Below are 15591 nucleotides of genomic sequence, written 5' to 3'. Positions count from 1 at the left end.
AGTTTATTTGGTGATATTAATGGAGCTGTAAATTATAATAGGCATTGTCTTATACATGACACTTAAATGCTTGAATTCAACTCTGGCCATTGCAGCTGTTCATATTTTTGTTTAGAAAATGATAGTTCTACTGTTATGCTGTGCTCATTGTATTTTTTGGCATCATGGGTTACCTTCAAGCATTGTTTATATATGAGACATTTTGGAAAGCTCATCCAGATCACCCACCAAGAAAATCAAGAGTTGGATGTGAAAAATAAGTATGGTACTTGGAAATGTGATCAAGGCCATTTCTATCACATACCCCTCAAGTTACTTTCAGAGATGTGTGACAAGACATAGTTTGTTCTTGTAATATTCGACTCCAAGAGTCTGAGAAGACATCCAGGCTGAATCTTCGCCATCTATAAATTTGCATCCCGTTTACTACCCTAGGGTGGCCAGAGATATGACTGCATCCCTGCTGATGCCACCACCACCCCCTCCCCCTCCGACCGAGGCCCTCCAGGGTGCTGGGGGTACTGCAAGAGGGCGGGAGGAAACCCCAGAGCCCAGCATGAAGAGACAAAGATCATGTAGCCCGCAAGGTTTGTACCCACTCATCCGTCTGGTCTCTGTTGACAGACTAATTGAAGCTGTGCTGAGGAGGAGTGTAGCTGAGTATGTCCACTGTTGCAGATGTCCTTTTAAGAACACCAAGGCAGGCTAGGAGCATGGTGAAGCACTGCAATATATGCAGTCTATTCTTCCCTTATACTCATAAGTACTCTCTTTTCCAAGAAAAATCTTCATACAGACTTTTATTACTACTGATATCTATTGCACCCTTCAGGCAGTTGCTATTGTTTTCCTACTCCTGTTTTGAAATATTGTCAACCTTTTATATAATTTTAGGCATGTATTAGTTAATATTTTTATGGCTTTTCCTATAGCCACCTTCAAAAACAATTTTTGACTCCCCACACTATTTTAACTTTGGTTCCACCATTGTAAGGAGCTGCTTGTATATAATTTTAGAATAATGTAGTGTTGTATAAAAGTAGATTTAGTTTATATATATCTTAGAAGAGATAGTCTTCATTAACATAAACAGTGTTTTTGAGAGTTATGCTGAAGTAGTAGAGGTTTTTTTTTAAGTTTTACTATTGAGTCAATACTACTACTGAGATGGCATAACAAATTTTTATTGAATATTTTAAAGTACTGTACAATTACATGCTTTTCTCAAGCTTTTTCTTTCTTTTTTTCCAAATTTTATTTCATTCAGATTTGTGTGTATTTTGATAGGCTTCTTATCTAGAACTGTACAGTATATGCAAGAGATAGCTGTAAATTCTTAACTATTATTTTATTAAGCATTTAGGCCTTTTCAAGTACCATATCCTCAAACTTTTTTCTTAACATTATTAATGACAAGCAGGTATAAACTACTTTGGAGGAACCTTTTTTCATTTGTTAGGCACATATTGCAGCTGAGCAGAAGTGAAGGTGATGCAATAGTTTGATTTCTTTCCTAGTTGAAATTTTACCTTTAATTTTTTTTAGATAATACATTTGCCTATCTCTGTAGATGAATAGACCTTATGTAGGTGAAGCATAATGCAAAAAAGACCATTCCACCTGGCCATCTTTAACTTGTTCAGTTGCTATGCAAGCTAATTTATTTGGGATATCCTTCAATGTCCAGTGATACCAGTACAGTATTACTTTTTCTTTATTTTTAATTTTTTATATTAAGATCATTTCAGATATAGTATACTGTATCTTAGTCACATGAAGTAGATTTAAGTGTTCTGGTCTCTCTGATTATTATTGTTGGCATTTCTTATCCTAAAGCCCTCAGGAAGTCTATTGGTTTGGTCATTTTTAGCAACATTTTGCAGGAAGCTGGTAGCTGCGATCCAGTATATCTTCAGAGCCATCCCTCCCTTTTTTTTTGAATTATTACTTTCATAGGCAATAAACTTTTTTTTTTCTTTTGTTTAACATTTACTTTTAAAAGATAATAGCTTTAAATCTCCATTTTTGTAGTAAATGTTAGTCCAAATCATTTACTTTCTAACACACACAATTTTTTTAATCCCAGATGAAAGAAAGGCAGCAAGAAGATCAAATGGAGAATCAGGTAAGATACCTTATATTGCTAAATTTAGGTGTGTTTCCCATAGACATGTGTATTTTTTTTTTTTTTTTGTGTCACTGAGATAATACAAGTCAATCCTGTTGCTACTGTTTAAGCATGTTACCAATACAGTCTCTCCTCACTTAACGATGTGCTTGTTTACCAAGGACTCAGACTTACGATGGGCTCTCTGACCAGTATGCATACCTAAATACAGTGGACCCCTGGTTATCGGCCGTAATCCGTTCCTGAAGGTCGGCTGATAACCAAATTAATATTTCCCATAAGAATTAATGGAAATAAAATTAATTCATTCCAAACAAAAATATTCACAAAAATTATGTAAGTATTACATACCTTTATCGAAGGCTAATGCTGGCTTCTGGAAGATAGGGAGGAGGAAAGAGGGAGGAGTTAGTGTGTGGAAGGGGAATCCCCCTCCATGAAGACTAGGTAGCAATGCCTTCTCTGTCTTTTAATGCCACTAGGGCCAGCTTGAGAGTCACTGGACCCCTGTCTCACAAAATAACTGTCCAGAGTGCTCTGTTTCTGGCATCTCTTTAAGATTTCCCTGAAGTGGGACAGGGTTTTGTCACTAAACATGTTGCAGATATGGCTTGTTTCAGCTTTGTCAGGGTGGTGTTTCTCTACAAAAGCTTGCACCCTGGCCCACATTGCACACACCTCTTTAATCTCTGAAGAAGACCCCTCCTTCACTCCCTCTTCCTCCTCCTCTGAAGCAAGTTCCTCAGCTGCAGTCTGTTGATGTTCAAGTTGAAGCTCTTGCAGCTCTTCAGTGGTAAGCTCTTCCCTGTGGTCCTCCACCCACTCTTCCACATCCTCACCACTCGCCTCCAACCCCAGGGACTTCCCCAAAAACACATTTGAGTCCACAGGGTTGGCAGGGTCAGGGTCACAGTGAGTCTCAAACCCTTCAAAATCCCTCTCTTGGACACAGTCTGGCCACAGTTTTCTCCAAGCAGAGTTCAAAGTCCTGGAAGTCACTCCTTCCCAAGCCTTACCTATAAGGCTTATGCAATGGAGGATAGTGAAGTGATTCCTCCAGAACTTTCTTAGGGTCAGCTGAGTGTCCGAGGTCACTTCAAAGCACTTTTGAAACACTGCTTTTGTGTAGAGTTTTTTGAAGTTAGAAATGACCTGCTGGTCTATGGGCTGGAGGAGAGGAGTGGTGTTAGGAGGCAAGAACTTCACTTTTATAAAACTGAAGTCCCTAAACACATGGTCTTCCAAGTCTGGAGGATGTGCAGGAGCATTGTCCAATAACAGGAGGCACTTGAGTGGCAATTTCTATTCCATGAGGTATTTTTTCACACTTGGGCCAAACACATCATTAACCCACTCTTTGAAAATTTGCCTTGTGACCCATGCCTTATGATTAGCTTTCCACATCACACACAATCTATTCTTCATGACATTTTTTTTCTTAAACACTGGGATATTCTGAGTGATACACAAGTAAAGGCTTCACTTAGAAATCCCCACTAGCAAAACGCACAACAAAAGAGTAAGCTTGTCTTTCATAGGCTTGTGTTCTGGCAGTGCTTTTTCCTCCTGGGTAATGTAGGTCCTGTTTGGCATTTTCTTCCAAAACAGGCCTGTTTCGTCACAACTGAAAACTTGTTGGGGTTCAAATCCTTCAGCCTTTACATAGTCCTGGAATTCGTGAACATATTTTGTCAGAACTTGCAGCCTCACCATGCCTTACAACACTGTGTATGCCACTATGCTTCTTAAATCTATCAAACCATCCTTTGCTGGCCCTAAATTCACAAATTGCAGCATTTGTTCCAGGCATTTTCTTTGCAAGATCCTCATGCAACTGCTTTGCCTTCTCACAAATGATCGACTCCACTACACTGTCTCCCACTAATTCTTTTTCCTTAATCCACAATAATAATAACTTTTCCATCTCTTCCATTATCAGTGTCCTTTGTTTAGTTAGTTTTGCAACATTAGCATCTTTGATTTGTTCTTTCTTTGCCAGGATGGATGTAATTGTTGATTTATTCTTGCTGTACATCCTGGCAAGTTCCACCACCTTCATACCACTCTCAAACTTTTCTGTCACTTCACGCTTAAATTCCATGTTGTTTCTTACTTTCTTTACCACAGGAACTTTACTAGGAACTTTCTTTGGAGCGATGGTTACTTATTTCACAGTTGCACTGCAAGAAAAACCACTAAAAACAATGGTAAACAAGCAAAATGTTTGGATGTATGAGCAGAAGCTTCCTCAGCCACCGAGAGACAAAGCCAAACTGAAGCACAAGCTGCCCCAGCTGGCAGATGGATGCGTCCAAAACGGCCGATAACCGAGCGAACAGCCGATAACCAAGTTGGCCGATAACCAAACCAGCCGATAACCAGGAGTCCACTGTACTGTATATTAGAGCTGATTTCCTGTATTCTGTTTATTTCAGTATACAGTACACTACTGTATAAACATTTAACTCTTTCAGGGTCCACAGGCCCTCTCAGAGACTTGTTCTCAGGGTCCCCCAAATTTCAAAAAAAAAAAAAAATTCTTAAGAAAAGATAGAGAATCTTTTCCCGATCATAATGACACCAAAAGTATGAAATTTGATGGAAAACTTACGGAATTATGCTCTTGCGGAGTTAGCGGTCTCAACGATGTTTACGCATCGGCTATTTTGCCCACTTTGAGCCCTATTTTCAGCCAATTCCAATGTACTAGTCGACAAAAATCATAACTATTTCTCTAGAACTCCATTTTTTCTATTGATTGAGTACAAGAAACCACCAATTTACCAATTTCAATTATCCAATACAGTGGTCAGAATTTAGCAATTTTGCCAATTTCACACAAATTTCAAAAGATGCCAATTTCCAAATAGGGTCCAGAATAAACAAGAAAGACATTCCTGGCACTAAAATAACATTTCCTCTGTTCATTAGTCACGTCCCCACGCCCCTCTTACATTCTTTTGCTTTCCATTTTGAATTTTTATTCTCACAAAAAATAGAAGATTTACTGTTATGCAGACTACTGCATTAGTGTAGAAATGGTATAAATAATATCGGCGCACCTGTGAAAGAATATTAGACTCACCAGTTGACGTGTATTGGACGCTTAGGATGATTTGTTTACTTTTGAACTTTGGTAAAATTGAACATTTCTGCTACTTTGAGCTCAATTTCAAGGTACTTTTCATTGCAAAACCAGTCAAAACCATCTCAATTTCTGTAATATGTCTTCCATTCTATACAATGAGACCAGGAAAACTAGAATACAACAATAAATACCATACGAAAATACAGTGCAAAGTCGCTATTTTAATCCAAAAACACGGTCAAAGTTTTTTTTTTTCTCATTACGCACTGTGTGCTGCAGGATTTTTTTTATACTGCGCACACTCACCACATAGACCCATTCTTTCATATGTAGGCCTACCAGCTTTCTCTCACTAGATTTGAAGGCGCTAGAATTTATGAGTATAGTACGTCATGGACCCTGGTGCATAAGCCGTACTAGTATGGCCGAAACCCTGAAAGGGTTAAAAATATACCAGAAATATTATAAATGGTGCAAAGGTGACATTAACCCGTAAACGGTCCGAACGTATATATACGTTTTTTCAATATTTGAAAGTATGTAAAAAAAGTAGATCTTCTTTTTGTTTTTCTACATTTGAAAATATGTAAAAAAAAATTAGATCTACTTTTGTAGCACTACACATGTGAACGTAGATCTGCTTGGACCGTTTACGGGTTAAAACAATATCAAAGATGGTTGACACAAACCCACTCTGATCATAGTATGCTCCTCACTTAGCGACGAATTCATTTACCGACAAGGTCTCGGGAACAGATCTCCGTCATTAAGTGAGGAGAGGCTGTATAAGGGAATGATTGGCGGACGTGAGATTCAAGGTTTCAAAGAACTTTAATGGAAAAATTAAACTGCATGGCATTCTAATCTGCAGTCATCAAAAAAAAAAAATTGTATTCAAAATTGACTGCAGTGGAAATGCTGAATGATCAAGCAGGGATTACATCTCTCAAATTCTTGAGAGTAAGAGCTTTGTAAGCAGAAATGTAAGAGAGTTATAACATTCCAGTTAGAGTCTAATAAAGGTAAGGTCAGGTGCATCAGTATAGTGAATAACTTCTGAATTGCATCACTTCTGGTAAATACAACTTCATTAGTTATAAGAGTAGTGATTCAGACAGGGAAAGATTTGATTTTTGTAGAATTTACTTACAAGAAGTTAATCATTAATTGAAAAATCAAGAGAATTACCAATGTTTTGTAGGCTTTCTTGGCAGTCCGAGAAATGAGGATTCCAAGATGATTAAGTGTAATCTAGATGCTGAGAGAGACACTGTACTTTGCAAGTTTTATGACAATTGATGCGAGTCTACATTAGTGCATTATTAACCCATGTTTACTGGGAAAATAAGACAGTATTCCTTATTGCTGATTGATAACAAATATCCCCCCAAAATTCCATCATCATTATACTGGAGAATGTACTGTAATTTTGTATACAAACAAATTCTATTTCTAATTAATTTGTTGCAGATGATTCAGCAACACATGAAGGCAGTGGGCCGGCCAGATCAAGTGGACCAGATGCTGCTACATCAGATGGCTCATGTGGACCATTCTCTGGCCCTGGGAATTTTCAAGGTGGACCAGGCAGTTTTCCTGGTGGTGGCGCTAACTTCTCTGGTGCCCCAGGTGGATTCCCAAGTGGTCCTGGATCATACATGGGCCCAGGAGGGCCCTGGGGTTGGGGACCAATGCCTGGACCATATTCTGGCATGCCAATAGGGCCAAACCCTTTCAATAGACCACCAGGCAGTGGTATGGCCAACCCACAGGCTCCATACAGTAGAAGTTTACGAGACCGATCTGATGGAGAGGATAGTGGCAGTGGGAATCGGCGGGGTGGAAGAGGAGGTGGAGGCAGAGGAGGGTTCAGTATGGGAGGTCGGGGTGGGAGGGATCGACGCTGGTGAGCTGATCAGTGTATAATATTTTTAATATTTGTTTGTGTATATATGAAGTGAGTCACAGTGCATTTCTCTTTCTGTTATGTTTATTTATGTAAAAGCACACATTTCAAAAAAGTGTGTTTTGTTATTCATTACACAATTCTTTTTATGTGTGATTTAAAACAGTATTTAATAACAATAATGTCCAGTGCTAAGTAGTATTCTGTACTGGAATAAATCTCAAGGAGTATGCAAAATGCTAGGATATGGAAGAATATTTGCTTTAAAAAGCATCATACTGTATCAAGATATTACAGTATATTGTAAATATATGGTAGTGGAGTAATAAGAATGGCCTTAATCTGCTGACCTCATAAGCATGAGGTAAGCACATTACAACTGCACTATGATGCCAACATTACAAGATAGGAGCAGTGATAATGTACTTGCCACATGCAAGTGGGACTGACAGATCTAGGGCTACGCAACACCTTCCTCCTCATATTGTTACATTCATGATAGTTTGAAAGTTTAGTTTGTAAATTTTATTTGTCTGGATAACTATTTTTGGTGGAGGTTGAGAGATTTAGCTAAAAATTTATTCAGAAGTCATAATGACACGATTGTAAACAAACCATACCACTGGCGGGGATAGAACCCACGATCATTGTCATAAAACTCAAGACCAACACGCATCAGTCTGGAGTTTTATGATTCTTTGATTGCGGGTTCTATCCCTGCCCAAGGTATGGTTTATTCAGGTCAAAAAATTTGAACACTGGCCTTAAATAATTTAACCTGAGAATTAGTCAAACTTGTGAGTTTCTGTACATAACAGTATATTTCATAATCATGGAAAAGCACTAAACCTGTAAGGGTCATATGAGGTGTTGTGTATCAGAAAAAAAATTAATGCCACCATTGCCAAAATCTAGGTTAGTGAACAAATTAATTCCTTAATGTGTTGATATTGTTTCCTGCATCTGTAAGTTAGGCTCAGAGTCCCATAATAGTATGGTAACTGAGCTTCCTAGCTATGCACTCCACAAAGCCTGCATTTTTCTCCATTGTTTGAATTTGGTGCTTATTCTTTTCTGCTGTGCAACACTTCATACAGTATGTACATAACAGTATCCCTAGGAAAAAAACACTATAATGAGAACAATGTGTGATGTAACATGTAAATAATGAACCTCTAAGCATATGGCTGTGGACTAGTGATTATTATGCATACAGCAAAACGTTACAACATTGCTCAATAATGAATAGTTAAAAACTCTAGTACCGTATGGTACAGTACAATTGAGGGGTATAAATGGTTTCTTAGTGCTTATTAAAGTGTGTATGGACGATATTGTAAAATAAAATTACATTTCATAGTTATTTGTTAATGTCTGCTCAAAGGCATTTGAGCGCCACCAAATGATGTTGTTATATATAAACGGTGTAAATGCAAAGCCTTATACAAAATAGATAATTTATTAGTTTCTTTTTCCTTTTTCTAACCTCAGAAACATGCAGACTAGTATAACTCTCTAACTATGGTAGGATGAAATATCATAAGTCTCCTATCCTAAAATGAAACTGGCGTAAGATGACTAAATATCATTTAACACAAGAAACATTGTGGTAATAAAGATGATGGCAACCAATTTATTTAACCAAACATGGTGTCATTACATTTAACCAAGAATGGCAACCAATATTATTTAACCAAGAGCACCAACCATGGAGGAGGGACTCATGTATATGGTGGAAGTGATTACACTTTTTGTCATTGGCTCTGACAGTGCCAGTGGTGAAGGGGGAGGGAGGTTTGCAAACATTAAGCAATGTACTGTAAGTGCTGTATGATTCTTGAGGACCTAGCATTTTTCATTAATAATATAATCTAAGTGCTGTCATCGTATAGAGGCTCGAATACAAGGTTCTGCTTACCTAGACATACAGCTTGACACTAGACATAAGTAATCTAAACCTTTGATTTTACTTTAATGATGCACAACACTGACAATATGACGAAGACAGATGCAGCACTTGGGCACTGCCTAAATGTGTTTAGTGCTGAAATTTATTACGTTATATATTGCCAAAATCCATACAGGTTTAGCACTTAGCCTAATTATATTGTTGCCAAAACATTTTTACCTGTACAGTAGGTTTCTTCAGTTGAATACAGCTGTATAATCCTAGTGGGTTTAGCGCTTCTTTTTTATTATTATAATAATAATCACTCGAATATAGAGGTGATTATAATACTGGAGACAGTGAAAGAAGTGATATAAGTTTAACCTTCCTAGGTTGCCAGTCACGTAGCCTATGCAGACTCATGAGAAGAAAAACTGCTATACATGTACAGTAGCTGGAGATGGTGGCCACAGGTGGGGCCCACTAGTGGAAATAGGTCATGCCAAACGGTTAGCAATAGAATTAAGGAATACATCCCCTGTGCCAAGATACCACAGTTTTGACTCCATTATTATAATCACATGTATTTGACTGAAGAAGCCTGCTGTACAGATATTTCAACAGCAAAGATACCCAAGTGTTGCTCGTGTGTGCCATTCATCCTTTGATTCGTTGCATCTCACTGCCCTTCACATTCAACATTGGCTCTGCCGCATCTACAGTAAACACAGTGAAGTTGTACTTTCTTCGGTCCCTCATAATGCAGGAATTCAAACAAAATATTATATTCATGGGAAAGCACTAAACCCATAGGGGTCATACAGTACCTGCTGCACGTTATAGTGACATTTGCTATTTTCTTGACTATAGAATATTAATTTGGGTATTACTGGATTGCTGGTTGTATCACTCGAGTTTTCATTAGTGACCAACAAACTATTTTACTTTAAACCATAATTGGGCTTTTAGTTGTCTTGCCTTGAATGCTGGAGGAAATGGAGCTTGTGTGCCCACAAATGGGATGCTAGATTCAAGTGGCTATCATACGGAGGGATGCTAGATTCAAGTGGCTATCATACGGAGGGATGCTAGATTCAAGTGGCTACCATACGGAGGGATGCCCAGCACCACTGCGAGAGTTGTCAGGTCATACTGATAGTTCACCCCACGGAAGGCTCCTTGATACCAGTGAGGGGCTCATGTTACGAATTAAACAGGTTGGATGCACCCTGGTTGCCTTCCATTCACTAGGCACTGTATGACCCCTACAGTTTTAGTGGTTCCCCCTTTTCTCCAAAATTGGTTTCCAAGCAATAACTAGATGTCGGCGGATGGGTTTATGAAGGATGAGGTTAATCATAGAATTGATGAGGGAAAAAAGGTGAGTGGTGCGTTGAGGTATATGTGGAGTCAAAAAACGTTATTTATGGAGGCAAAGAAGGGAATGTATGAAAGTATAGTAGTACCAACACTCTTATATGGATGTGAAGCTTGGGTGGTAAATGCAGCAGCGAGGAGACGGTTGGAGGCAGTGGAGATGTCCTGTCTAAGGGCAATGTGTGGTGTAAATATTATGCAGAAAATTCGGAGTGTGGAAATTAGGAGAAGGTGTGGAGTTAATAAAAGCATTAGTCAGAGGGCAGAAGAGGGGTTGTTGAGGTGGTTTGGTCATTTAGAGAGAATGGATCAAAGTAGAATGACATGGAAAGCATATAAATCTATAGGGGAAGGAAGGAGGGGTAGGGGTCATCCTCGAAAGGGTTGGAAAGAGGGGGTAAAGGAGGTTTTGTGGGCAAAGGGCTTGGACTTCCAGCAAGCGTGTTAGATAGGAGTGAATGGAGATGAATGATACTTGGGACCTGACGATCTGTTGGAGTGTGAGCAGGGTAATATTTAGTGAAGGGATTCAGGGAAACCGGTTATTTTCATATAGTCGGACTTGAGTCCTGGAAATGAGAAGTACAATGCCTGCACTTTAAAGGAGGGGTTTGGGATATTGGCAGTTTGGAGGGATATGTTGTGTATCTTTATACGTATATGCTTCTAAACTGTTGTATTCTGAGCACCTCTGCAAAAGCAGTGATAATGTGTGAGTGTGGTGAAAGTGTTGAATGATGATGAAAGTATTTTCTTTTAGGGGATTTTCTTTCTTTTTTGGGTCACCCTGCCTCGGTGGGAGACGGCCAACTTGTTGAAAAAAAAAAAAAAACTAGAAAGCCACTTCTGATGAGCTTCAAATTTTCAATATTCATGTATCCTACATAGAAGAGGATTGATATTGTTAATGGAGTGTTTAAATGCCATTTTGCCACTTAAAAAAATAACATAGTAATATTTTGCATTAAAATACTTATGCTTCCTCATGAGAAATACCTCGATGCTTGTGAAGGGCTTTTGATCCAAGGAACTGGATTTATTCTTCCCTTGGATTAAATATAAATTCTTCCCTTCCACAAGTGCTGTATAACCCCTGTGGGTTTTGCACTTTCCCCTGATTAAAATAAAAATTCTGAACAGTCACTTGAATGGCTGATGCATCATTTGAAATGCTTGAAACTTTCTTTGGGGGATAAAAGTTGCGAGGGTGCAAATTTTGTTGGATTCTGTGCAATAACTGGAGATTGTGTTCATCACAGAAAGCTTCGCTTTTATTTAAGATTGTGTTAATTTTATTATTGAAATTGGCTTGTGTGATATAATTTGAGAATCTCTTCTGATCCATAATAACTCTGTGGTTGATTTTATTTGGTTGTTCTTGGTTAAATGTACAGAATGTACTTATGTGCATATTATATATGTATCTTAGGAACTGGACTAGTACTCTAATTCCTTGAATCAAGCCTAAATGCCTTCCATTCCTCAAGGCACTGTATGTCCCCTATGAGTTTAGTGCTCTCCCATGAATGTAATAATAATATGTGCAGATAATACCAGTGTGCCCTTAAGATTATTGTAAAGAAATTGAATATTATTTATCCAAACCCTAAATGAAACTATATACTTAATCATTGGCTTAAATGTTGCTCAGTCTTACTCAGAGGACAGTTTGGATTTCTTATAACCTGTGTAGGTCCCAATTTGCTTTTTTTTTATGGAAGAAATTGGGAATATTAAAATACTGGCTTTTATGCAATAACTTGCAGTGCTTCATGGTGTTGGTTTCAGTCTTCCATGCTTATAACTTGTGAGTGCTTCATGGTGTTGGCTTCAGTCTTCCATGCTTATAACTTGTGAGTGCCTCATGGTGTTGGCTTCAGTCTTCCATGCTTATAACTTGTGAGTGCCTCATGGTGTTGGCTTCAGTCTTCCATGCTTATAACTTGTGAGTGCCTCATGTCTCCAATCTTCCATGCTGATACGTAATTTGATAATTTACCTCCCAAGCACCTTCGAACTTAATAGTATACTGGTATATTTTAGGATACTGGTCTCTCTGAGATAGGATAATACCTCTGAAGCTTAGCTTCAAAGCTGTGATTTCTTATTAATAATATTTAATAATAATAATGGAAAGTTTGAATTAGTTGGGCAGTGCTACCCTAATTTAGCATTTTTATTGAAAATGGGATATTAGTTTCCATGACTTGTGAATACCTCTTCTCATTCACTTCATATTTTCATTATTGTTGTTTAAATGCATTACAAACTTTTGATGCACTCTGTACCATTCCTATCACATGCATTGAGGTACTGTATGGGAACACCTTACTTGGATCATGCAGCCAACGAATTGGTGTCACAATTTACACCAGGATCATGTCCTGCTATTGGTCTTAATCAAGTGACCACCCACCTTACATCTAGTTGTTTATTATTGTTATTATTATTTGGGACCTGCAGCCCTACCTGGGGTCTACCTGGAGGGTATTCCAGGGATCAACGCCCCTGCGGCCTGGTCTACAACCAGGCCTTCCAGTGGATCAGGGCCAGATCAATCAGGCTGTTACTGCTGGCTGCACGTAGTCCAACATACGAACCACAGTCCAGCTGATCTGGCACCGACTTTAACTATCTGTCCAGCTCCCTCTTGAAGGCAACCAGGGGCCTATTGGTAATTCCCCTTATGGCTGGTGGGAGGCTGTTGAATAGTACTGGGCCCTGGACACTTATGATGTTTCCTCTTAGTGTACCAATGGTGCCCCTACTTTTCATTGGGGGTACTTTGCACCACCTGCCCAGTCTCTTACCTTTGTAGGGAGTGATTTGTGTGTGCAGATTCGGGACTAGGGCCGGCCTTAAGCCAATCAGTCCGATTGTTTCCAATTGGGCCCCACACCTAAGGGGGCCCTGTGCTAGTGTAATCTACTCTCGGCTTGTCAAGTACACACAACAACATGAAGTAAATAAAAAGGGGCATCTGGAGAAAGGAGTTTTTCCAAGCCGAAACTGATCAAAATGTACTTGAGATCATCAATTCAGCAAGAACGTGTGAACAGTTTGACGATGTCCATTGAATCTGAAATTAGCAGGAGTTAAAATTTTGTTTGTTACTTGTAGGCTTACATGTATGCAATTTTATATTAACCCTTTGAGGGTTTCGGACGTACTAGTACGTCTTACGACCCAGGGTTTTTGACGTACTAGTACGCATAAATTCTAGCGCCGTCAAATCTCGCGGGAAAAGGCTGGTAGGCCTCCATATGAAAGAATGTGTCTATGTCTTCAGTGTGCACAGCATAAAAAAAATCCTGCAGCACACAGTGCATAATGAGAAAAAAAAACTTTGACCGTTTTTTTGGAATAAAACAGCGACTTTGCACTGTATTTTTGTATGGTATTTATTGTTGTATTCTAGTTTTCTTGGTCTCATTTTATAGAATGGAAGGCATATCACAGAAATTGAGATGATTTTGACTGGTTTTACAATGAAAAGTACCTTGAAATTGAGCTCAAAGTAGCAGAAATGTTCGATTTTTACCAAAGTTCAAAAGTAAACAAATCATGCCAAGCGTCCAATACACGTCAATTGGTGAGTCTAATATTCTTTTGCAAGTGCGCCAATATTATTTATACCATTTTTTACACTAATGCGGTAGTATGCATAACAGTAAATCTTCTATTTTTTGTGAGAATAAAAATTCAAAGTGGAAAGCAAAAGAATGTAAGAGGGGCCTTGAGACGTGACTAATGAACAGAGGAAATGTCATTTTAGTGCCAGGAATGTATTTCTTGTTCTGGACCCTATTCGGAAATTGGCATTTTTTTAAATTTGTGTGAAATTGGCAAAATTGCTAAATTCTGACCACTGTATTGGATAGTTGAAAATGGTAAATGGGTGGTTTCTTACACTTATTCAATAGAAAAAATGTAGTTCTAGCGAAATATTCATGTCTTTTGTCGACTAGTACAGAGGAATTGGCCGAAAATGGGGCTTAAAGTATGCAAAATCGCCGACGCGTCAACATCGCCGAGACCGCTAACTTCGCGAGAGCATAATTCCGTAAGTTTTCCATCAAATCTCATAATTTTGGTGTCATTATGATCGGGAAAAGATTCTCTATCTTTTCATAAGAAAAAATTAGTTTTTTTTTTTTTTTAAATTTGGCCGACCCTGAGAACGAGTTTCTGAGAGGGCCTGTCGACCCTCAAAGGGTTAAAATGTAGCTTACATCTGTTTGGTCTATTAACTTGCATGAATTTTTTAAGCACACAGTTTGACTGCTTTCCATACATGGGGCCCACCAAAATTGTCTGATATGAGGATGAGCAACAGGATGGGGGCGAGTACTGTGCCTTGTGGAACAGAACTTTTCACTATGGCAGCCTCTGATTTAACTCTGTTTACCACTACTCTGTGTTCAGTTGGTTAGAAAGTTCAAGATCCACCTCCCCACTTTGCCAGTTATTCCTTAAGCACGTATTTTGTGCGCTATTACGCCACGATCGCACTTGTCAAATGCTTTTGCAGAGTCTGTGCATATTACATCTGCATTCTGATTTTCTTCCAGTGCATCCAAGACCATATCATAGTGATCCAGTAGTTGCGAGAGGCAGGAGCGACCTGCCCTGAACCCATGTTGTCCTGATTAGATTTTTCAGATTTTTTGCCACCAAAATGGCTAGTTTATTGTGCATCCCATATCCATCCTGTGGACGGTAGCGCAAGAGCATATGGATGCACAAAAGGCCTAAGAACTATGCCCCAAAAGGGGTAAGTGTACATTTAGATTTATATCTACAGTTCACTTATCTGTTACAAGCAAATTTAGGAAATTTGCTTAGTATATCCGGTATCTTATTTTCATTAATAAGATATTTTTACATGTCACATAGGTTATTATACTATCTCTATATTCCTCAACAAGTGGACAATTAAGCACACAGTGTTCAAGACAGTGAACATAGAACTGGCCACATAATGTACATTTGGTTTGATCATGTGTGTGTGTCTCCCAAACTGCCAGAAGTACTTGTAACCAAGCCTAAGTCTGGCTACTACAACATCAGTGTTCACGTTGCAAGTTGCTCCATAAACATAATTATATAAGTTCATGTTATCATAGTGGGTTATAGATCTACTCAGACTTCTAACTGTATACCTATAACATTTATTTTCATTATTTACTTCTCTCCTAATATTA

General features: G+C 38.6%; 1 protein-coding gene across 7 annotated transcripts in view; it reads left to right on the top strand.

Annotated features, from left to right (window-relative positions):
• Positions 1–8591, top strand: part of LOC128685489 (uncharacterized) — a 254154-nt gene extending 245563 nt beyond the window's left edge. For 4 of the 7 annotated variants that reach the window (XM_053772051.2, XM_053772052.2, XM_053772049.2 and 1 more), the window contains 3 exons: positions 436–587; positions 2087–2125; positions 6687–8591. In XM_053772051.2, coding sequence (XP_053628026.2) covers positions 436–587; positions 2087–2125; positions 6687–7126 — 631 coding nt within the window. In that variant the 3' untranslated portion in view covers positions 7127–8591. The remainder of the gene's footprint in view (positions 1–435; positions 588–2086; positions 2126–6686) is intronic. The other 3 variants (XM_053772054.2, XM_053772053.2, XM_070083019.1) reach the window with 3 other exon arrangements.
• The last annotated feature ends 7000 nt before the right edge of the window (positions 8592–15591 follow it).

The sequence above is a fragment of the Cherax quadricarinatus genome, chromosome 8 (assembly GCF_038502225.1).
Source record: "Cherax quadricarinatus isolate ZL_2023a chromosome 8, ASM3850222v1, whole genome shotgun sequence".
Taxonomy (NCBI): Eukaryota; Metazoa; Arthropoda; class Malacostraca; order Decapoda; family Parastacidae; genus Cherax; species Cherax quadricarinatus.
Note: the sequence above shows the minus strand (reverse complement) of the source record. Positions and strands in the feature narration are given on the sequence as shown.